The sequence below is a fragment of the Hipposideros armiger genome, unplaced genomic scaffold, assembly GCF_001890085.2.
Source record: "Hipposideros armiger isolate ML-2016 unplaced genomic scaffold, ASM189008v1 scaffold_547, whole genome shotgun sequence".
Classification (NCBI taxonomy): domain Eukaryota; kingdom Metazoa; phylum Chordata; class Mammalia; order Chiroptera; family Hipposideridae; genus Hipposideros; species Hipposideros armiger.
In genome coordinates, this window is record NW_017731897.1 from 290,378 (window position 1) to 313,270 (window position 22,893).

The following is a 22,893-nucleotide window of genomic DNA, read 5'->3' on the forward strand; positions in this document are numbered from 1 at the left end:
GCCAAAAAGTCGTCTTATACGCCGGCAAATACGGTAAGACCTCCCAGTTTCTCCAAGATAAAGCTTTTTTAAAATTATTATTGCTATTAATATTAAATATAGGTCTCATTCATACAGTGTATGAATAGGATCATAATTTGGACAATGTCCACAAGGACCAATTTTTAAAACATGTTCTTGTGTTCTGGGTAAATAGTCTAGTAAGGTTTTTGTCATTTATTTTCAATATTTGATAAACAGTTGATGTTGAAAACTTAGATGATAGATGCTTGTATATGAATGTGTTGTAATAAAGTGAGGTTTCCTTGATATATATTTATTAAAATGATCAAAATTTAAAAAAAAAACCAAAAACCAAAAAAACAACTTCGCTCAGTGGCATTAGGACGGCCACCTTGCCTGAGGGCACTCGCAGCAATGGTCCTCATTGTGTCTGAGGCTGACAGGCTGACCCTGGGTCAGGAATTAACTGTCTGGGCTCCACACTTGGTTTGAGCCCTGTTAGATCATAAGGGACACTATTGGTTTACCAACTCCCAGATTGCCAAGTACCAAGGGCTACTGTGTGAAAACCCATGAGTCCGCCTTGAGATAGTACGGACTTTAAACCCAGCCATTTTACTGCTTGTAGGGCCTGGGCCCCCAGACCATGACAGCATCGAAGTCATGGACAAAGTATTCTCCAGTAGTCTGGACCTGACTGACCAACCTCTTACAGACCCCAATTTAGAATACTACACTCATGGTAGTAGCTACGTCCAGGGAAATAGACGGTTGGCTGGATATGCTGCAGTAACTCTACACACCATTATGGAAGCAAAACCCCTCCCACAGGGGACCTTGGCACAAAAGGCGGAACTTGTCATCCTGACTCGGGCCCTTCAGATAGCAGCTGGGGTAAGAGCCAATATTTATACTGACCCTAAGTATGCCTTCATTACCCTCCATGTTCATGGGGCTTTATACAAAGAAAAGGGATTAATCAATTCAGGAGGAAAGGAAATTAAATATGGACAAGAGATTTTAGATCTCCTAGAAGTCAGTATGGGCATCCAAAAGGGTGGCAGTCATACACTACTGGGGCCACCAAAAGGGCGACACCATCACAGCCTGGGGCAATCACAAGGCGGACTAAGCAACCAAGTTAGCTACAGCCAAAGAAACCCTCGAACCTCCAACGTTAACAGCCTCCATCTTTCCCAGCCCTTTAGCCAAATGGGATCCCAAATATTTCCACCAAGAAGAGGCCTGGTTCAAGACTGAAGGGGGAAGCCATCTCCGTAACGGATGGTGGAAATTTTGAGACAGTCTCATTGTCATACTAGGGACCCTAGCCCCAGCTTTTGTCAAGCAGTTTCACCAACGAACCCACTTTGGTCAAAATGCCCTAGAATTGACCCTCAATAGGTACTTCTACGTACCCCGACTCTCCAGTATCTCACGAATAGTCTGTGAACAATGCCTTGTTTGTGCTCACAACAACCCACGTCAAGGACCGGTCCTACCCTCAGAAGTCCAACATACTGGTGGTGCCCCATTTGAAGATCTCACAATAGATTTCACTGAGATGCCACGCTCCAGGGGTCTTAGATACCTCTTAGTATTTGTATGTACCTACTCAGGGTGGGTGGAAGCCTTCCCCATCAGGACAGAAAAGGCACGGGAAGTCGCCAGGCTATTGCTACAGGAAATAATCCCTCGCTTTGTGCTGCCACTCTCAATAGGCTCTGACAATGGTCCCGCCTTTAGAGCCAAAGCAATCCAGTTCTTAGCCAAGCTCCTCTGCATCACTTGGAAGCTGCATACTGCCTACCGCCCACAGAGCTCAGGACAAGTAGAACGCATGAATCGGACCCTCAAGTCCCACCTGAAGAAACTGTGCCAAGAGACACACCTCCATTGGGACAAGGCCCTTCCAATAGCGCTTCTGAGGATATGCTCAGCTCCTACCAAGAAGACGGGCCTTTCCCCTTATGAGGTCATATATGGAAGGCCACCTCCACTCATTAGAGGCCTCTGATGGGAGCTTAAAGAAATAGGACACCTAACCTTAAGACAACAGCTTGAGGCATTAGGCTCTGCCTTACAGAACCTCAACCAATGGGTAGAGGAGAGGCTCCCCATTAGCTTAACAACTGAAGTTCATCCCTTTAAGCCTGGGGATTCAGTTTGGGTTAAGGAATAGAACCTCCAGCCCTTAAAACTCCTGTGGAGGGGCACCTTTACTGTCATTTTGTCTACCCCCACAGCAGTTAAGGTTGCAGAGATCACTCCATGGATACACCACAGCAGATTAAAACCTGCAGCTACTAGCTGGGACTGCACCTCTGACCCCTTCGAGCCGCTCAAAATCACTTTCCAGAGGAAGATGGCCAGTGGTGTTACCGGTCCTTAGGAGGAGATCATCAGCCCAGTTTTGGTCACACCGGAACCTGACCAATCCATGCGTGGCTGAAGCTTGAGGAATTCTTCCTTGCAAGATGCTTATCCCAAGGACTCTAATCCTTACCCTCACCCTTTCCTTCCCAGTCAGGAATGCTATCACCACCTCATGTCTTAAATCATGCTTCCAGTCCTTTCAGCTGGGGACAACATCTCAGGTAGCCTTTGTCTCCTACACATACATGCCGGCTCAGTGCTATCGGGGTAGAACTCCTCAGGCCTGTACCTATGCAGACAGATCCTACTGGTCCTGCCCCATTCCTCAACAATCAATAGCTGGCTATAATTGCCCAGGAGTTAAAAGGGCTAATCAGGTCATCTGTTGGACCCACCAAACCCACGTCGGGTACTCTGATGGGGGAGGCATCCAAGATCAGGCCCAAAAGGAGGCAGTAGAGGAGATGGTTAAATGGCTTATCAACTAGACTGCCACAAAACCACCCTCCAATCGGCAGGTCCCAGGGCCCCAACTATACGGACAACTCAAGGCTAAATTAGGTAAAACCTTGAGTTTTCCAACTCTGGGAAAAATCCTCTTTATTGACGTCGCTGAAAGCATAGCCCAGGAACTTAATGTCACAGGGTGCTGGGTATGTGGAGGAGCGCTCATGAGTGAAGACTGGCCCTGGAAGGGAACTAGCCTAACTCTCCTTGACCTCCTCCAATGGAACCACACCACAATCCAGCCTTCAGTGAAACGGCCCCTAGGGTGGGCTCTCTCCTCCGAAGTAATCAGAGAAGAATGTCTCAGCTGGACAGGCACGTTCTACACCCAATGGGTGGGAGACACCCCATGTAGGAGAGTCCAGAACCTAACTGGCTCGTCTCTCAGCTGGTGGTCAATGGCCTGGACCTGGTATTGGAGCCCTATCGTCAATTCTACCTCATGTTCCCTCTTAGATACTAGCTCCTCCATTGCCAACTGCACCTTTCCTAATGGCACTGGCAACCCCTTCCATGCACTCCCAGCCCTTAGTACTATATGGGATAACTTAAACTCCACCTTGAGCACCCACTGGGTGGCACCCAATGGCTTATTCTGGATCTGTGGCAAACGAGCATACTCCCATCTCCCCTCCAACTGGACTGGGAGCTGTACACTTGGTATAATCCAGCCTGGTTTCTTCCTCCTTCCTAACCAAACTGGCCAAGAGCTAGGCCTCTCCTTATACCAGGATTTGCACATAAAGCCCAAAAGGTCCCTTGATATGGGGGGGCATCAAACCTGGTGGGAAGATGAATGGCCTCCCCAGCAGATCATCTAATATTATAGCCCAGCTGTTTGGGCTCAAGATGGGAGTTGGGGATACTGTACCCCCATTTACATGCTCAACCATATTATCAGATTACAGGCTGTTCTAGAAATAATTACCAATGAAACTGCAACAGCTTTACAGCTCCTCACTGCCCAACAGACCCAGATGCAGGCCGCTATTTATCAAAACTGCCTAGCACTGGACTACTTAATAGCTGAAGAAGTTGGCATCTGTGGCAAATTTAATCAGTCAGACTGTTGTATACAGATTGATGACATTGGCAAAGCTGTTTCCGCTATTGCCACGAATATTAGAAAACTTGCCCATGTCCCAGTTAAAAAATGGTCAGGATGGGACCCCCGAGAGCCTATTTGGAGGATGGTTGTTCACCCTTGGAGGATTTAAAGCATTAATTAGAATCATCCTCCTGCTCCTTGGGGCATGCTTCCTTTTACCCTGCATTCTCCCTCTTGTCATTCGCTCTACCTCATAGAGACAATTGTAGAACATAAGACTACCGCTAAGGTCCTCATGTTATGGAAGTACCAACCCCTAGGCCAGCAGCCTGTCGAAGGAGATGTTGCTCTCTAACCCATGTATGGTTTTGAGCATCAAAGGGGGAAATGTGGCAGTGGGCCCTAGACAAAGGCCTTCCCAGACCATGTGGTCACTGATTCTGCGCTGTAGCAGGGAGCTTCAGACAAAGACATTCCTGGACTACATGGTCATTAAGACTTCCACATTTAATATTTCCGAATTCCTACCTCACCCGGAGCCAGTCAGGAACTGGCACAATGGCCACATGTCCTAATAATAAATCTTAGCTGCCAACCTGGAAACCTGGGTATATAGCCCCGAGTCCCACCTGGATTGGGGCTCAGCCTCTGGATGTGAATCCGCTGAGCCAGTGCCGGCATTAGTAAAAGTTGCTTCCCGAGTCTGGGTGTCCTGTCTCTCTGTCTTAGTTTCCCGCAACAAAATGTCAATGAGAAAATCCATACTTCTTTTTAGTCACTGAAACATTAATATCTGAGAATATTGGAGGAATAAGTACAAAGCAGTAGCATTCTGAGCTTTTATCTTGCAAAAAACTCTTGAAAAGGATTTGATAATTAAGCAGTCTGCGTGCACCCCAAAGGTGTGAGGTGGGGAAAGACTAGAGTGGAGGAGAGCCCCCAGAGAGAGAGCATCGTGGAAGCACAAGCAGAGGGGGTAAGCGGAGCACCTTCATTCAGCGCTGCAGACGGCCCTTTCTCCTGCACAGTAATCCGGTCTGCTCTCCACAGGTAGATGGCTTTGGTAAAAACAGGCTAAATGTTCCCAGCATTGTGGGACTTGCCAAGTTATTACTTTCTTGGAGGAGTCAGTGCAGTTCGCCTGCTGCCTCCTAGTGAAGTGGCCCGGGATGCCTGGTGATGGTGGCACTTTCCTGGTTTGGTTTCAAGGCTGGAACTGTTAAGCTGGTTCTGAATAATGGGGTCCAGGAGACCAGACTGTGTTGGCTTTCTACCTTTGCTCCCATCCTTTCTCCACTCACTGGCAAGTTCACAAACGTGGAGAAGGAGAAGGCACAGGAGGTCAACGGGACAAGAGAAGAGGGCGTGTGGTACACAATGGAATGACAGTTGCAGAAAGTGTTTCCAACAAGGTAAAAATAGCTGGGAGAAGAGTGCCTGAGACGCCAGGGACTGACTGGCTCTCGGTTGCCCTCTGCTGTACAAAGGAGTGAAGTTCGCAGCTGGAAGAGACACCGGATGATTCAGTGACAGAGGCACCAATTCAAATGTTACACACCAGGCCAGTGGAGTGGCTCAATTGGTTAAAAGTTAGCTTAAGACTGCGTGCTCTGAGCAACAGGGTCGCCGGTTCGATTACCATGAGGGCCAGTGATGCTGTGCCTGAGCTGAGCTTACAACAGGTGGCAGGATGGCTCAGCTGGTGAGAGCACATGTTCCTATAACAACAAGAATGCCTGTTTGATGGTGGGCTATGCCCGCCCGCAACTAAGACTGAACTTGGCACTTTGAGCTGAGCTGCCACCCAGATGGTTCACTGGATATAGCATGCGCTCTTAACAACAAGGCTGCCAATTCACCTCCCGCATGGGATGGTGGCTATGCCCACCAGCAACTAAGACTGAACTTGGCACCTTGAGCTTAGAGGCCACAAGGTGCCAACGGACAGCTAGATGGTGAGTGGCGCCCTCCACAACTAAAATTGAAGAACAACATCTTGGCTGGCCCCCCTTCCCAATTCCCCAACACTGTTCCCCTCCCCCAATTCCCCAACTTAAAAGAAAAATGTTACACACCAATATAGGCCACAGGATGATGCTGCTCCTCGCGGGTTGCAGCTAAACAGAGAGCATCTATTTTTGTGTGTGAGCCAGCAAAAGAAAAACTAATCATACACAGAGAGTTCCTTAGTACAGATTTAGAAATATTGAGGGACTAATCCTGCTTCTGAAACCTAACAACTGCATATGGGAGAGTGGGAGCCGGAATAGGAACTAGTTTTGAGGTGACAGTTAAAGTGATTCCCTTTCCAGGAATGTAGGAAAGGCCTCTAATCTTTGTATTTAAAGAAGAAATCTTGAATTTAAAAATCACACCATACAAATTATGAAAAAAATTTTCATATTTTTAAAAGATTTATCACAATTTTTAAAAATGGGACCACCAATAGAAAACCTAAAATATTTTTGATTTATCAAAATTCAGTTTATTCACAAGGAATATATATTGTATAAAGTAAAAATCCTCACATATGTATCTGCATGTTTCACCTTAGATAGGGTTTTGAATATAGGAATTTGAAGGGAGGAGAGGCATTATGACTATTTGGGAAGGATTCTGGCTACTGTGCTGGAAATAGATTATAGGAAACTAAGGCGGCAGCAGGGAGAACAGTAGTGGAGTATTTTGGTATTCTAGACAAGATGACGGGGTGGGGGTTCCCATCGGGTGGTAGATTTGCAGGTGGTGATGAGTGGTGAGATTCTAAGTATATTTTATTTTTTTTAAGATTTTATTGAGGAGTTGAGGAAGGGGAACAGTGTTGAGGAATTGGGAAAGGGAAACAGCCAAGTTGTTGTCCTTCAACCTTAGTTGTGGAGGGCGCAGTTAGCTCAGCTCCAAGTCCAGTCACCATCCAGTGACCCTTCGGCAGCTCGCGGCCGCTCAGCTCAATGTGCTGTGTTCAGTCTTAGTTGTGGGTGGGCGTAGCCCACCATCCCATGCGGGAGTCTAACTGGCAACCTTGTTGTTAAGAGCAAGTGCTCTCACCAGCTGAGTCATCCTGCCACCTGTTGGCAGCTCAGCTTGGGTGCAGCTCACTGGCCCATGTGGAAATCAAACTGGCAACCCTGTTGCTCAGAGCTTGCGTTCTTAACCAACTGAGCCACTGGGCCAGTCCCCTCTAAGTATATTTTAAATGTAGAACCAATGGGATTTGTGGATTTGCTCAAGATAGGTTTGGGCACTAAGCAATGAGAATGGAGTTGCCATCAACTGAAATGGAGAAGACTGGGGAATGGGGAATAGTAGGACTGGGAAAGAAGAGATTCTGAGTTGGAGATATTAAGTTGTCTGTTAGAAATTCAACTGGAGAATGCCAAGTAGACAGTTGAATACGAGCCTGGAGTTCAGGGGACAGGCCCATGCTAGAAATACCAAATTGGAAGGCCTCAACATGTACTGGGTTGTCGGAAAAGTCATGACGTATTTTTTCTGTTTTTTGTTGCAAAAATGCGTCATGACTTTTCTGACAAACCAATAGTTATTTAAAGCCATAAGACTGGATGAGATCACCAAGGATGGAGTCTTGGACACTCCAAAGTTAAAAGGCTGGGAGAAGGGAGTCTGAGAGGCAAACTCTGTAAGGTAGGGGGAAAAAAGCGAAGCCAGTGGAAGGAGTAATGCATGCTGAAGTGTGCAACAATCTCTGCTGCATTTGGTAATGATTTTAACAGTCTGAGGGGTGGGGTGTGTACTTACTACACTGTGGTAGAAGGTGGGTGAAGACTTGGACAGATCATGGGGACACGAGAGGGTTTAATAGGAGCCATTTTTGATCAGGAGTGATGTGATCAGAAAATGGTGGGGTAGTGTGGCATTTAGAAGCATACATACCATGGGGTGTAGTAGTAAGGAAATGATTAACTTTCTGTTTATATACTTTACATTGCTTAATTAACTACAATGATGTATTACTTTGGTAATATAAAAACTATTAAAGAAAATTAATTAGAAATAAGAGAAGTCTGGAAACTAATATTGGAAAGTACACTGTAACAGCGCAGAGATGATTAGGGTTAAAATGAGGACACTAGCAGGAAGATGGAATAGTCAGACACTAGATTTTCACTTGGTGATCTGCCAATAACTTGTTCAAGACAGGAAGATGGAGGTAAGTGCTATCAAGTTCAGAGCTGACAAGTACTTCCTCACCCACCTCTCCCAAATACAACATAACTTGAATCCCTCCCTCCAAAAGTGCCTAGTAAATGTCAACATCTTGTTTTAGAGGTTAAGGAAGGATGGGGGAATTCATTTCTAATGTTTAGAACGTGTATGAATCAGCTGCATAAATGATTTCACTCGATGCTTTCTAATAAAAACTGGAAGTACAGTGATAAAATGTGTAACTGAGGAGACAACCTCTTCAAAAACTGCTAGGCACTCTCCTTTATGATGTGGTTTTCTGACATAAACTAAACATCTGGTTTTGCTATCTAATTTGGGGATGCATTTCATAACGCTTATCTGCACATGAATATCAAACAGAAAAGTGACCCTGCCTGCGTCTTCTCACTAGGTCTATCTGCATACAGTCCTCTGCTTCCTGGTTAGACCAACAACTGAGATGCTTCGTAGGCAGTGGAATAGATTCAGGTATGGACCTGGTTAGCCTTAGCTTTCTTGAATCATTGATGCTGCCTTAAGTATACCTACCTTAAGAATGAAACGGCCTTTTTAAAGATTGTCAGATACTAAGAAATAATTATCTGTACAGTTGCCTTATTAAGAATATTCGGATAATCAATTCCTCCAGAAACTCAGTTCTATGCTTAGGTCAAATCAAGACTTGAGAGAGCTATTTACTGGGATTCCAATACTTTGGAAGCTTTTAGGATTTGTTTTTAATGAATTGCATTTCAATGTACTATTTGTCTATTGTACCTCATGAAACTGGTCCTCCTACTTTTAGGAATAACATGGATTACTGCATCACAAAATCCTCATTACGAAGTCCCCTGGGAGAAATGTCCCTCAGGCTTTGGTACCAAGATAGTGGTGCACTTCCGGGTTATGTGTCTTACCTTCTAGAGACTTATCCATGTAAGTTCTTTCCAAGGAAAGCAAGTTCAGTGTTGAATTTGCTGCCTAATTCTAATAAGTATTCAGGCTATTGTGGCATACATTGTTTTAAATATATCCCTGGATTTTATCTCATTTTGTCTACTGATTTTCCATTTAACCATAATTCCTTTACTTACATATCTCTGTATTTTAATAAGCTATCTCACTTTTATTTATTTTTGAATGAGGCAGGAAACACAATAGCAAACCTTTGGCTCAAGGCAGATATAGGAATGGGGGAAGGAGAAATATGAAATGACTTGTTTTAAGTTAAAAAGCCCATTACTATAAAGAGATAAAGATAAAATGTAAAATAAACTAAAAGGACATACTCAAAGGAAAATGCAAAGGCCATCTCCTTAACACACTTTCTGTGAATTCACTTACGTCTCCTTTTAAAAGGCTCTCTCCCAAAACAATAAATTGCAAATCTCATTTAAGCCATTTAATAAATTCTGAATGTCATTTTGATTTAATGTAAAATATCAAGAACTATTTCTAAGTAAATTAACGTATGTCCCATATAAATTCCACCAACTGCAACATTAGTTGGCTAACACAAAACAAAAAACCAGTACAAACTTTTTCTTACTGCCACAACTACCATCTTACAAAACAATACCCAGAATTCAAATAATAACCTATTTCCAGGTGTTACTTAAAACTACTCATGTAAGTAGTCTTATGTAAGGAAAACCACTAGCAAACAAACAAAACCAGAGCCAAACACATACCTCTTGGTATGAATTTTAAATTAGTTTTATTGTTCTGTCCTGAAAATTTAATGTTTACTTAAAACCTTATAATAGAAACAGACATATAAATCCACTGTGCCTTTGCATAAACAAATATTTTCAGACTTTACTCCTGATATATTCTTCAAATTATCCACACAAAACTAACTGCTCATGAAGAATGTTTTAAGCTATATTGATGATTTTAAAACAAGCACAGGGCCGGCCAAGTGGCACATTGGTTAAGTATTGGTTTGGGACACCAGCTCTGAGCAGCAGAGCTCTGGTTTGGATCCCACATGCGGGCCAGTGACGCTGCACCCTCTACAGCTAAGATGGTGAACAACAGCTTGACCTGGAGCTGGGCTGCTGTGAGTCGCTGGCAATGGTGTAGGCTGCAGTGGGGCTCGCTGGCAGCTGCCGTGAGGCGCCATGAACAGCTAGCTGTCCAATGGCAAGCGACTGCCTCACCCAGGAAGAGTACAGTGATAACACCAACATGTGAAGCGACATCCTCCACAACTAGACTGAAGAACAAAAAGGACAGCAACTTGTCTGTCTGTTCCCCTTCTCTGATTCCCCAACACTGTTCCCCTCCCCCAATTCCCCAATAAAATCTTTAAAAAAAATGAAAATAAAACAAGCACAAAACATTAAAAACAAAGAATCCTTTTTCAGGAGAAATGTTTTATGTTAAGTTATCCCCTTTAAACATCTCTGGTGTCAATTCTGGGTGAACCAGGATGGCCGCTTCCTGGCTTGTTCAATGATCCTCTTGCCCTGATCCTGTTCAGATGGTGTCTCTCCCGCGTACAGCACCACGGTCTCTACAGAAGGAGCCTTAAAAGGGCCCCCTTCTGTTTTCCCTATCTGTCTTCTGATTTCTGCAGTCTCCTTGCACACCTTCTCATAGCAGTAGCCACAAAGGACATGTTTCTGTTTCAGGTGACCACATTCAGGACAAACGTCTATGTTGTTCTTTAAAACAAAAAACAAACAAACAAATTTTAATAAGGGGCAAAATAATGAACAAATAATTACTGACAGAAGTGACGTTTACATTTGAATTTTCTTAGAATACTCATGCTGCATGAGGTCATATACCATCTATTGGGTTGTCAGAAGTCATGACGCATTTTTGCAACGAAAAACAGAAAAAATACGTCATGACTTTTCCGACAACCAATAGCTCAACCTCACTTTAATAGGAAAACTGCGGACAAACATTGAGTTTAAATTAGTAGAAAAGCTGGGGCCAGAACTCAGGTCTACTATGAATCTACGTGGCAGCCATTTAATGTGCCCTAGTGCCTCATCTTCAAATACTAAGCCTCCAAGAAAAAGGAATTCACTTTCGTTTCAATCTATCCTGGGCAAAACAAGATGATAAACACGTAAGATGTTGGCTTCCCCTGATTTATCACAGTGTCATTCAAATTCCTGTATGAAGTATAGTTGATAGATGGTGTAATTTTTCTTTTTATACATGAACATTGATTATTCCTTAATGTAAAACTTCTGTTTTGTTACAGTCTGAGGGTATTTTGATGAGTTTTTAATGAGACAATTTAATGAGACAATTACAACCTTTGACTTTTTTTGACATGTTTAAAACTAGACTTGAAATACAAAGACAGATAGGAATGACGTAAGCAGCATGGCAGTGTAAGGGGACCTCCAGGTTTCTCCCCTTCAAGTTACAAGTTGGACAGCTATAACTCAACAAAGGATTTCCTTCTCAACACACAAACACATCTGGGAGATCCTTGTATTGAAACATCTGAAGGTGGGCAAATTGGAAGAAACAGGGCAGGCGGGAATGGGGAAGGACAGAGACTAGTGTCAAAGACACAGCCAGGAGGGATAGAGGCAACATTCCTGCCTGGGTGGTCAGCACACACTGTGGCTAAGCCCAGCAATGGGCAGATATGGAACACAAAGGGGTGGCAGCTGTGGTCTAGCAATAGCAATCACCAGAAAACAAGGCCACAGATGCACACAGCCAACGCCCCTCACCCTCCAAGAGCTCACAGCAGCTCCAGCAGATGTTGTGGCAGTGGAGGTGTTGGGTAACAGCACACACTCTCGGCAGCCCTAAGGACTGAATGGGCAAAAACATTTCTCCCTGAGCTGCAGGTACACACTGTGACTCAACCCACTGCCAGGGATGGAGATAAGAGAGGTGTGGCAGTTGAGGTCTGGGAGCTGCCATTACTGGGAGAAGATCAAGGCCACAAACACACTAACTGGCCTCCCCACACACCCAGCCCCTACCTACTGCAGAGGAGCCCAGTGAAGGGACCTGGGACCCTTCAGATAGTACAACACTGCTGGCAGTACCTAGTTGCAGGAAGCAGTATGAGGATGGCACAGGTCCAGAGCCCCATCACTCACCACATTCTCCCATGGGGCAGTGCCTTCAGGTCAAGATGACCTTGTCACAGAGAGGACACCCACTTCCATAGAGAGAAAGAAAATAAACCATCTCCAGAAAACAAACTTAAAGACAAGGAAATATGTGATTTAAATGACAGAGAACTCAAGATTACAGGTCTGAAAAAACTCAATAAGATAGAAGACCATAAAAGCAGATTAATGAATTCAGAAACAAAATCAATGAACAGAAGAGAATACTTTACCAAAAAAATTGAAACTATAAAAAAAAAAAAAAGAAATTCTGGAGCTGAAAAATTCAATAAGTGAGATGAAGAATGAACTAGCAAGCCTAGGGAATATAGCAGACCAGATGGAAGATTAGTGATATTGAAGGTAGAAATCCAGAAATGACTCAGATGGGAGAGAGACTTGAGAGGTAAAAGAAATGAAAGAACGCTACAAGAACTTTCTGACTCCATCAGAAAGAGCAATATAAAATACTGAATATAATAAAAGAAGAGAGGGAGAAGGGAACAGAATGCCTATTCAAACAAATAATCAAAAACTTCCCAAACCTATAGAAAGAACTAGATCCTCAAATCCAAGATGCTAACGGAACACTTAATTATCTCAATCCAAAAAGGTCTTATCCAAGGCATGTTATATTAAAGCTGTCTGGGGCTGGTCGAGTGGCACATTGGTTAAGAGTTTGCTTGGGAGGCCGAGCTCTGAGCGGCAGGGCTGTCGGTTCGGTTTCCACATGGGCCAGTGACGCTGTGCCTTCTACAGCTAAGATGGTGAACAACAGCTTGACCTGGAGCTGGGCTGCTGTGAGTCACCAGCGATGGCGTAGGCTGCAGTGGGCTGCTATAAACTACCATGAGTGGCCGGCAGCCGGCGTGAGCTGCTGTGAGCCGCTGTCCAATGGCTGGCGACCCATCTGCCTCAGCCAGGAAGAGCGCAATGATCATAATACCAACATGAGCCAGTGAAGCGACGTCCTCCACAACTAGACTGAAGAACAAAAGGACAACAACTTGTCTGTTCCCCTTCCCTGATTCCCCAACGCTGTTCCCTCTTCCAATTCCACAATAAACTTAAAAAAAAAAAAAAGCTGTCTGAAATTAATGACTATGAAAGAATTCTCAAGGTGGTCAGAGGAAGAAGATGGTAATTTATAAAGGAAACACTATTGGATTATCATTGAATTTTTTAGAAGAAACCCTATAAGCTAGGGGAGAGTGGAATCAAATATTCAATGTACTGAAAGAGAAGAATCACCAGCCAAGTTATCCTTTCGATATGAAGGAGAAATATACGCTTTTCCAGACATACAGAAGTTGAGGGACTTTATCACAACACCTACATTACAAAAAAATGCTGAAAAATGCTCTTCTACCTGAAACAAAAAGACAAAGGGACACAAAACCATAAGATTATTCATAGAGAGACAGAAGCAGGAAACTGCAACTCTTGTTCAGAATAGGGTATTAAACTCTTAAATATAACATAAAGATTAGAGCAGGAAAAAGCATTAAATAAAAAAAGAAGACAACAGCTACTGCAATGTGAAAATGAACACAGCACAAAAAGGGTTAATTTATGACCCACCTCCCAAAAAGAACATAAAAGGGGAGAGGGTAAACGACAGAACTTGCACGGATGAATGAAGATGCAGTCAGAAGAAAAAGGATTACTGAACATATAAAATTTTCTTTTATATATACCTAATGGCAACCACACAAAAAAATATAGAACTGAGACACATAACATAAAAAATAAGGAAATGGAAAAAAAAATCATAGAATACCACCAAACTAAAATAGACAAAAACATGAGGGGGGAGAAAAAAAAACAAAAGAGACACAGAGGTATCAGAAAACAAAAGATAAAATGGCTATAGGCAATCCTCATCTATCAATAATTATCCTAAATGTAAATGGACTGAATTCACTAATTGAAAGACACAGAGTAGTTATGTGAATGAAAAAACACAACTCAACTATATGCTGCCTTCAGGAGGCGCATCTCAGCTGCAAAGAAAACTATAGACTCAAAGTGAAGGGTTGAAAAATTACACTCCAAGCAAATGTCATCCAGAGAAAAGTGGATGTAGCCATACTTATATCAGACAAAACAGATTTTAAGATAAAAAAAGGTAACAAAGATAAACATTTTATAATGATAGAGGGCAATACTTCAAGAAGACTTAACACTTATCAATATACGAGATGTGATCAAGAAATACGGTAAAATGTTTAAGTTAAAAAAAATTATTACAGTAAAAGACACATTGCTACTAATTCCCCTCAAAATATCCCACCACCACCCAGGCCCCCCTTCGAACACACTTATCCCATTGTTCTTGCCACTTTCTGAAGCAGTTCTGGAAGTCCTCTTTCGTGAGTGTCTTTAGTTGCACTGTCATGGCTGCCTCGATGTTCTGAATCGATTCAAAATGTTTACCTTTCATGGTCATTTTGACTTAGGGGAAGAGTCGCAGAAGTCGCACGGTGCCAGATCTGGTGAATAAGATGGATGAGGACACACCGTAATGTTTTTATTTGACAGAAATTGCCATACCAGATGCAATGAGTGACACGGAGCCTTTCTGTTGTGATCAAACAATGCAGTGAATACTGCTACCAAGAGCCATTCAACAGAAAGGCAGAGATCTTCAACATGGACGAGTCACATCGAACCTTAGTAACAGTGTGTGACAAGTTTAAACTTGTTCGGTGCAGTCAGTTGGGTGTGAACTACGGTTCAGAGAAGGTGTGTTTTAAAGTGTGCCATAAAATCATTCTCCATGACAACACTCCTTGTAACACTTCACTTCTGGTACGGCAATTTCTGTCAAATAAAAACATTACAGTGTGTCCTCATCCACCTTATTCATCAGATCTGGCACCTTGTGACTTCTGGCTCTTCTCTAAAGTCAAATGATTCAGGACATCAAGGCAGCCACAACAGTGTAACTAAAGACACAAAACAGGACTTCCAGAGCTGCTTCAGAAAGTGGCAAGAACAAAGGGATAAGTGTGTTCAAAGTGAGGGGAAATATTTTGAGGGGGATGAATGGCAATGTGCCTTTTACAATAATAATTTTTTTTTTAATTTAAACATTCACTGTATTGTTTGATCACACCTCATATATCCCAATTAGGGAGCACCAAAATATACAAAGCAACTACTAATAAACTAAAGAGAGAAACTGACAAAAACACGATTATAGTAGGGGACCTAAATATCACATTTAGGGTAATGGATAGATCATCCAAACAGAAAATAAAGAAATATAAGCCTTAAATGACACATTTCACCAAATGGACATAATAGATCTTTACAGAGTTTTTCATCCCAGAACACCAAAATATGCATTCTTCTCTAGTATACATGGAACATTCTCAAGGATAGACCATATGTTGGGGCACAAAACTAGCCTACATTTTAAAAGACTGAAACAATATCAAGCATATTCTCCAACCACAGTCCTTTGAAACTGGAGATCAACTACAAAAAGAAAGCAGAAAACCACATATATGTGGAGATTAAACAACATGCTGCTAAACAATGACTGAGTCAAGAAGAGATACATAGAGATGAATGAGAATGAAAATACATAGAGATGAATGGGAATGAAAATATGACATACCAAATTTTGGGGGTGCAGCAAAAGCAGTAAGAGGGAAGTTTACAGCACTGCAGTCCTACTTCAAGAAACATGAAAAATCTCAAACAACCTAACATTTCACCTTAAAAAATTAGAAAAAAAGAACAAACAATGCCCAAAGTCAGTAGAAGGAAGGAAATGATAAAAATGAGAGCAGAATTAAGTGAAATGGAGAACAAAAAGACAACAGAAAAAATTAATGTAACAAAGAACTGGTTGTTTGAAAAGATTAATAAATTGACAAACCTCTTGCTAGACTCACTAAGGAAAAAAAAAAGATTCAAATAAACAAAATCAGAAATTAAAGTTACAAAGGACACCACAGAAACACAAAGGACTATACAAGAATAATATGAAAGACTATACACCACCAAATTTGATAACCTAGAAGAAATGGACAAGTTCTCAGATATATATAACCTTCCTAGACTGAATCACAAAGAACTGAAAAATCTATCAATAAATAGATCAATCAACAGTAAAGAAATGGAAATAATCATCAAAAACCTCCCCATAAGTAAAAGTCCAGGACCAGATGGCTTCACCAGTGAATCCTACCAAATATTCTAAGAGGACTGAATACCTATCCACAGACTCTTCCAAAACTGAAGATGTAATACTTCCTAACTCATTTTATAAGGCTAACATTACCCTGATACCAAAACTCAGCAAGGACAACCCTCCCAAAAAGAAAATTACAGACCATTATCTCTGATGAATACAAAAATCCTAAACAAAATACTAGCAAATCAAATATAACAATATATTAAAAAGATAATACATCACCACCGTGATTTCAGGGGCACAAGGATGGTTCAATATACGCAAATTGATCAATGTGATTCACCACATTAACAAAATAAAGGATAAAAATCATATGATCATATCAACAGATGCAGAAAAAGCATTTGACAAAATACAACATCCATTTATGATTAAAACACTCAATAAAATGGGTATAGAAGTAAAGTACCTCAACATAATAAAGGTCATATATACAAACCCTCAGCTAATACCACACTCTGGTGAAAAACTGAAAGCTTTTCCTCCAAGATAAGGAATAAGACAATGATGCCCACTTTCACCACTGTTATTCAAGGTAGTACTGGAACTCTTAGCCAGAACAATTAGGCAACAGATAGATTTAAAAGGCATCCAAACTGGGAATGAAGAAGTAAAATTGTCACTTTTTGCAGAGAATATCACTATTTATGTAGAAAGCCCTAAAGACTCCACCAAAAACCTATTAGAAATAATAAACACAGTAAGGTTGCAGGATACAAAATCAGTGTACAAAAAGTCCATTGTGTTCCTATATGTTAAAAATGAAATTTCAGAAAAAGAAAAAACAATTCCATTTGTAATTGCAACAAAAAGGATAAAATACTTAGGAATAAACTTAAAGTATGTAAAGGACCAATACACTGAAAACAATAAGACATTATCAAAAGAAATTGAAGAAGACACAAAGAAATGGAAATATATTCCACGTTCATGGGTTGGAATCATGAACATAGTTAAAATGGCCATATCACCCAAAGCAACATACAGATTTAATGCAATCCCCATCAAAATCCCAATGGCATCTTTTAAAGAAATAGAACAAAAAAAAATCATAGGATTTGTATGGAATCACAAAAGATCCCAAATAGTCAAAGCAATTGTGAGGAAACAAAACAAAACAAAACAAAACACAAAGCTGGAGGTATCACACTACCTGGCTTCAAATTATATTACAAAGCTATAATAATCAATAGTATGATATTGGAAAAACAGGCATACACGCCAATGGAACAGAACTAAGATCCCAGAAATAAACCCACATGTATACGGGCAACTAATTTTCAACAAAGGAACCAAAAACATACAATGGAGAAGAGAAAGCCTCTTCAATAAATGGTGCTGAGAAAATTGGAAAGTCACATGCAAAAGAATGAAACTAGACTGCTATTCGAAACCATATAGAGAAATTAAGTCAAAATGGATCAAAGATCTAAACATAAGATCCAAAACAATAAAATACATAGAAGAAAGCCTAACTACTAAACTTACGGATCTTGGTCTCAGAGAGGATTTCATGAATTTGATCTCAAAGGCAAGCAAGGGAAGTAAAAGGAAAAATTAGTGATTGGACTATATGAAACTAAAAAGCTTCTGCACAACAAAGGAAACCATCAACAAAACAAAGAGGCAACCAACCAAATAGGAGATCTTTGAAAATACCTCTGATAGGAGGTTAATATCCAAAATATATAAAGAACTCATATAACTTAACAACAAAAAAACAAACAATCCAATTCAAAAATAGGCAAAGGACCTGAATAGACACTTTTCCCAAGAAGACATACAAATGGCCAACAGATATATGAAAAGATGCTTAACTTCACTAGCTGTTAGAGAAATACAAATCAAAACCACACTGAGATATGACCTCACACCTGTTAGAAGGGCTATTACCAACAAGACAAGTAATAACAAGTATTGGAAAACATGTGGAGAAAAAGGAACCCTCACTGTGGTGGGAATGAAAATTGGTGCAGCCACTGTGGAAAACAGTATGGAGGTTCCTCAAAAAATTAAGAGCTAGCATATGACCCAGCAATCCATTCTCTTCTGGGTATCTACCTGAAAAAATCAGAAAACATTTATCTGTAAAGATATATGTATCCCTATGTTTATTGCAGCCTTATTCAGTGGCCAACATATGAAAAATGTGTCTTTCGATGGATGATTGGATAAAGATGTAGTACATACGAGGTCGGACAATTAAGTTCGTGAACTCATCCTAGAAAAAGTGCTACATATTTCATTGCTGAATATCACTACAGTCAACTTCGAAGTACTACCCTTGGGAAGCTATGCACTGATGCCAGCGCCTAGTCCACCCTTCAAAACAATTTTGGAACTCTTTTTCTGGAATGGCCATCAGAGCCATCATCGTATTACCCTTGATATCTTGAATGTCATCAAAATGTCTTCCTTTCAACATTTCCTTTATCTTCGGGTAAAGAAAGAAGTCATTGGGGGTCAGTTCAGGTGAGTAGGGATGGTGTTCCAATACAGTTATTTGTTCACTGGCTAAAAACTCCCTCACAGACAGTGCTGTTTGAGCTAGTACATTGTCGTGATGCCAGAGCCATGAATTGTTGGCGTAAAGTTCAGGCCTTCTAACTTTTTCATGCAGGCTTTTCAGCACTTCCAAATAGTAAACTTGGTTCACTGTTTGTCCAGTTAGTACAAATTCATAATGAATAATCCCTCTGATATAAAAAAAGGTTAGCAACGTTGTTACAACAAGCTCATTAACTTAGTTTTAATTGTCAGGCCTTGTATATACAATGGAATACTACTCAGCTATAGGAAAAAATGATATACTGCCATCTGCAACAACATCAATGGATCTTGAGAATATCATGCTAAGCAAAATAAGTCAGGCAGAAAAGAAAAAGAACCATGTTTCACACATATGTAGGATATAAAACAGAAAGCAACAGATGAACAAATAAAACAAACAAGCAAATAACTTATAGACACAGACAAAATAGTGGTTACCAGCAGGCAAAGGGGGTGGGGGGAAATAGAAGAGGGTCAAGGTGGTCAAATATATATATTGATGGAAGACTTGACTTTGGGTAATGAACGCACAATGCAATATACAGATGATATATTACAGAACTGTACAGTTGAAACTTACATAATCTTGTTAACAAACGTCACCCCAATAAATTTAATAAAAGAAAAAATATAAAGAAAAAATAAACAGGGGCATCAAAGAAACTCCAAACACATCATATGATTAATATATGTACATTTGTGCGGCAAATGAGAAATAATTTTAGTGTCTGAAAGGAACAAAGAAAGAACCTTGGAAATTACTTGCATTACCAATTTTTCATTTTACTCTACTATACCGGAAACTATTGCATGTTCAAATGGAGGTATGGGAAAGATACCCAAAATCAGTTGGTACTCTTTTTCTGATAAGCACCCAACATAATATGCTGTATGTAGCAGAAAACAATTCAATGAAGAAAATAAATGCATGGGATAAGGATTATTCTTTTTCCTAAAAATCAACACCATCAGGGAAATCATGTAATAGATTGGTGGGAGATCTCATTCCGAAAATCCTAAATTCTCTCAACCAATTGTGTGAATTATTATTGTTTTAATTAAAGAAGTATTTTTCAGTTCCAGATTTTAAGTCCAGTACAAACCGTGACTCAGTAATATTTCTTAGCTTAAGTTCTAAGGATTTGGTTCAATACTGAAGGTGGAAACTTATCAAAATAAGTTCTCTTTTCTGGAGTTTTCATCTGTACTGTGCTGCTGCTGCTGCAGAATGACACGGAGTATACAGTAGTTCAAATCATGGCTGGTGAAGCCATAAATTAACAGATCAAAAGTTATAAACACTATACTTTTTGTTTACTAGATCAATGAAGACAGCATATCCATGCATCCAGTGAAGAGAGTGGAGATCTGGAATTGTGTGAGGATAGAAACACACACACCAAAAAAGACTCAAGAGAATTTGAGCTCAAGAATTGGACTGCCAAGGCTCAAATCCTGGCTCTACCACTTAACAGTTTGTGCCCCCACAGGCAAATTTTTGGCCTCAGTTTCTTCATCCTAAAAATGAGCAAAACAATGTTTACTTTGCAGGGTTGTTGTGAGGATTTGATGAGACAATTCATATAAAGCACTTAGATACATGATTGGCACTTAATAGATGTTAGCTATTTTTATTACTTACCTAATGATTTTCCTTCACAGTATTTTGTTGGACACAGTAAAGAATACAATAAATATGTAAAGGCCAGTAAAACCCAAGATCCAATATACCTACTGCTTCTAACTTTAATTTTAGGTTCTGCCACAGTTAAGAGGTTCATTCATTTATGGTTCAAAATCAAACAGCTCAGGACTGGCACAGCTCACAATGAAAAAGTCATGTAGGCTTTTCACAACCCAGTCCTCTGTGCAAACTCCAAACTACCTCTTTGACTGTGTTTGACTATGTTCCTACAATTTAGGCTACAGGACAGTAGACACACATACATCCATACATACACACCTACATACATACTGAGAATATTGTCTTTTATTTAGGCCAGAAGAAAGTAGACATAAAAGATTTAAGAATAATTTACTCATAGGTTATATGAGTTTACCAAGAGGATATGCAGTGGTAGTCATGACAAAAAGCACACCCACAAAAATCAACATATTACCTTAACTTTAATGAGCTTCTGAATGTTTCTTCTCCTACACCGGTTAACTTCAATGCTGCGTCTGTTTTTGGGAGCTGCCATCCAAAAGATACTATCCAAAAGGCTGGAATTCTCCTTACTTCCATTAGTATCAGTTGCTGGTTCTGTAAATGTAGCTGGACCTTGGACTGCTAATGCTGGTCCTACAAAATAAAACATGGAGATTCAGAATCAGTTTCTAACTACTAAATGACTATTTACAGATCTCATTCTCTGTAACAATCAACAGTGACATGAAAACATTTATAGATAATGTTACATTCAATAGACATTTAACAAGAAATCTTAGTTAAAATATACTAAAGCTCATACACAAAGCAATTTTAAAGACAAACAGAATTTTTTCTTAGAGGCACTTGCTGAAATGAATCAGTGAAATTTTACCAAGAGTTTCTCATCTTATGAAAAATGGAACTGGAGGGTGTGTGTGTATGTGTGTGTGTGTGTGTGTGTGTGTAGTAGTAGTAGTAGTAGTAGTAGTAGTAGTAGTAGTAGTAGTAGTAGTAGTAGTAAAGGAAAGAAAGACCACTCAGTTGTCCACATCCAGTTGATGGGCAGTATACCTAATTACTTTACCAGTAAATCTGAGCTTGAGATTCCCAAAATGCACTTCTACACTGAGATAACTGACCACTGGCACGTTTTTGTTATATTCAAATTAAGTTAGCTCCTTTGTCATATAACCTAGCAGGCCGTTTAAGTCGCTTAGTTCTTCATACAATTTACTCTTTAATCCTGTCTGTTCTCTAAGCCAAAGAACTAGCTCACCACTCTGAATATTTATGTGACCATCAACGTTTCACTTGTTTTTCTAAATTGTTTGTAAAATCAAAGAGATTCCTCTACCCCCTCTTTGCTACTCCTCAGACTTGCAATACTTCTTTGGATTTTAGCAACTCTTAAAAATACGCAAAATTCCTTTTCAATATATCTAAAAGTATTTTTAAGAATAACCGGTGGTTAACAGCACAGGTTCTGAAAGGTGTGTGACCTTGGAGCCTGTCTCAGCCTACTTGTTCAGTCGAAAAGTAGAGAAACCTAAAGGAATTGTGGAGACTACCCCAGGAAGCACAGGTAGGCTTTGGTATATAGTGGATTCTCCGTTCAGACTGCCTGGGTATTACCATGTTCGGGACACCTTAGAAGTGGAGTAGAATGTAAATATCAACGCAATGACAATTTTAATATCCAAGGCACTATCAATTTAAATTAGTTTCTGGGGGAAACACGGGGATAGGATTCAACTGCACAGAGCTCGGGCACCACAGAAGAGGCCAAACTGCGTTAGGGTGTCGGGGGAGTGGAAAGGAAAGAGAAAGGAGTCAGAGTGGCGGCCCTTGATGCTAAGCTAACGCCCTTCGGTAACATTCTGTATACGAATGTGACAGAGCATTTTTTTCTTTCTTGAGGAGAGGGAGTAGAAAACACAGCTGTCTCTTGTTTCTAAGTAAGTGAATGTCCCTGACAGCGTCCCCTGCTGCAGACTGGAATGGGGGAGGGCTGTGTCCGCCACGCTGCCCGGAGTTCCCTCATCCACCCTCTCTCCACGGCGGTCTTTTTTACGCACCCCACGGAAGACTGGGGAAGCCTGGCCGGCTCTGCTGAAGTTTCCGCCGCAGTCGTTCCCAACAGTTCCTGAGGAGTCCCGGGGCTGCCGACCACGACGGAATAACCAGCATCAGCATGGCGACCGCCATTTTCTTCGTCCTAAGACCGCTCCTACTCGGCTGCTGCGTCCCGCCCTTACCCCGAGCATGCGCACAGACGGAGAGTCCGGCC

The 22,893-nt window shown here is 41.0% G+C and overlaps 1 protein-coding gene across 1 annotated transcript; it reads right to left on the reverse strand.

The window, feature by feature from the left end:
* Positions 1-10,390: 10,390 nt before the first annotated feature.
* Positions 10,391-22,862, reverse strand: MRPL32 (mitochondrial ribosomal protein L32). The gene is made up of 3 exons (XM_019668981.1): positions 22,682-22,862; positions 21,076-21,257; positions 10,391-10,770 (listed from the first exon to the last, which is right to left on the reverse strand). Exons 1-3 carry the CDS (start codon positions 22,809-22,811, stop codon positions 10,516-10,518), a joined length of 567 nt encoding a protein of 188 aa, XP_019524526.1. The 5' UTR covers positions 22,812-22,862; the 3' UTR covers positions 10,391-10,515.
* Between the last annotated feature and the right edge of the window lie 31 nt (positions 22,863-22,893).

Excerpts from the sequence above, each read along its gene's own strand:
- MRPL32 (XM_019668981.1), bottom strand. The coding sequence starts at position 22,811 with ATGGCGGTCGCCATGCTGATGCTGGTTATTCCGTCGTGGTCGGCAGCC. Across the intron at positions 21,258-22,681 it reads CTTCCCCAGTCTTCCGTGGG|GACCAGCATTAGCAGTCCAA; the intron begins GTGCGTAAAAAA and ends TTTATTTTGTAG. Across the intron at positions 10,771-21,075 it reads AGAAGCTCATTAAAGTTAAG|AACAACATAGACGTTTGTCC; the intron begins GTAATATGTTGA and ends TTTGTTTTAAAG.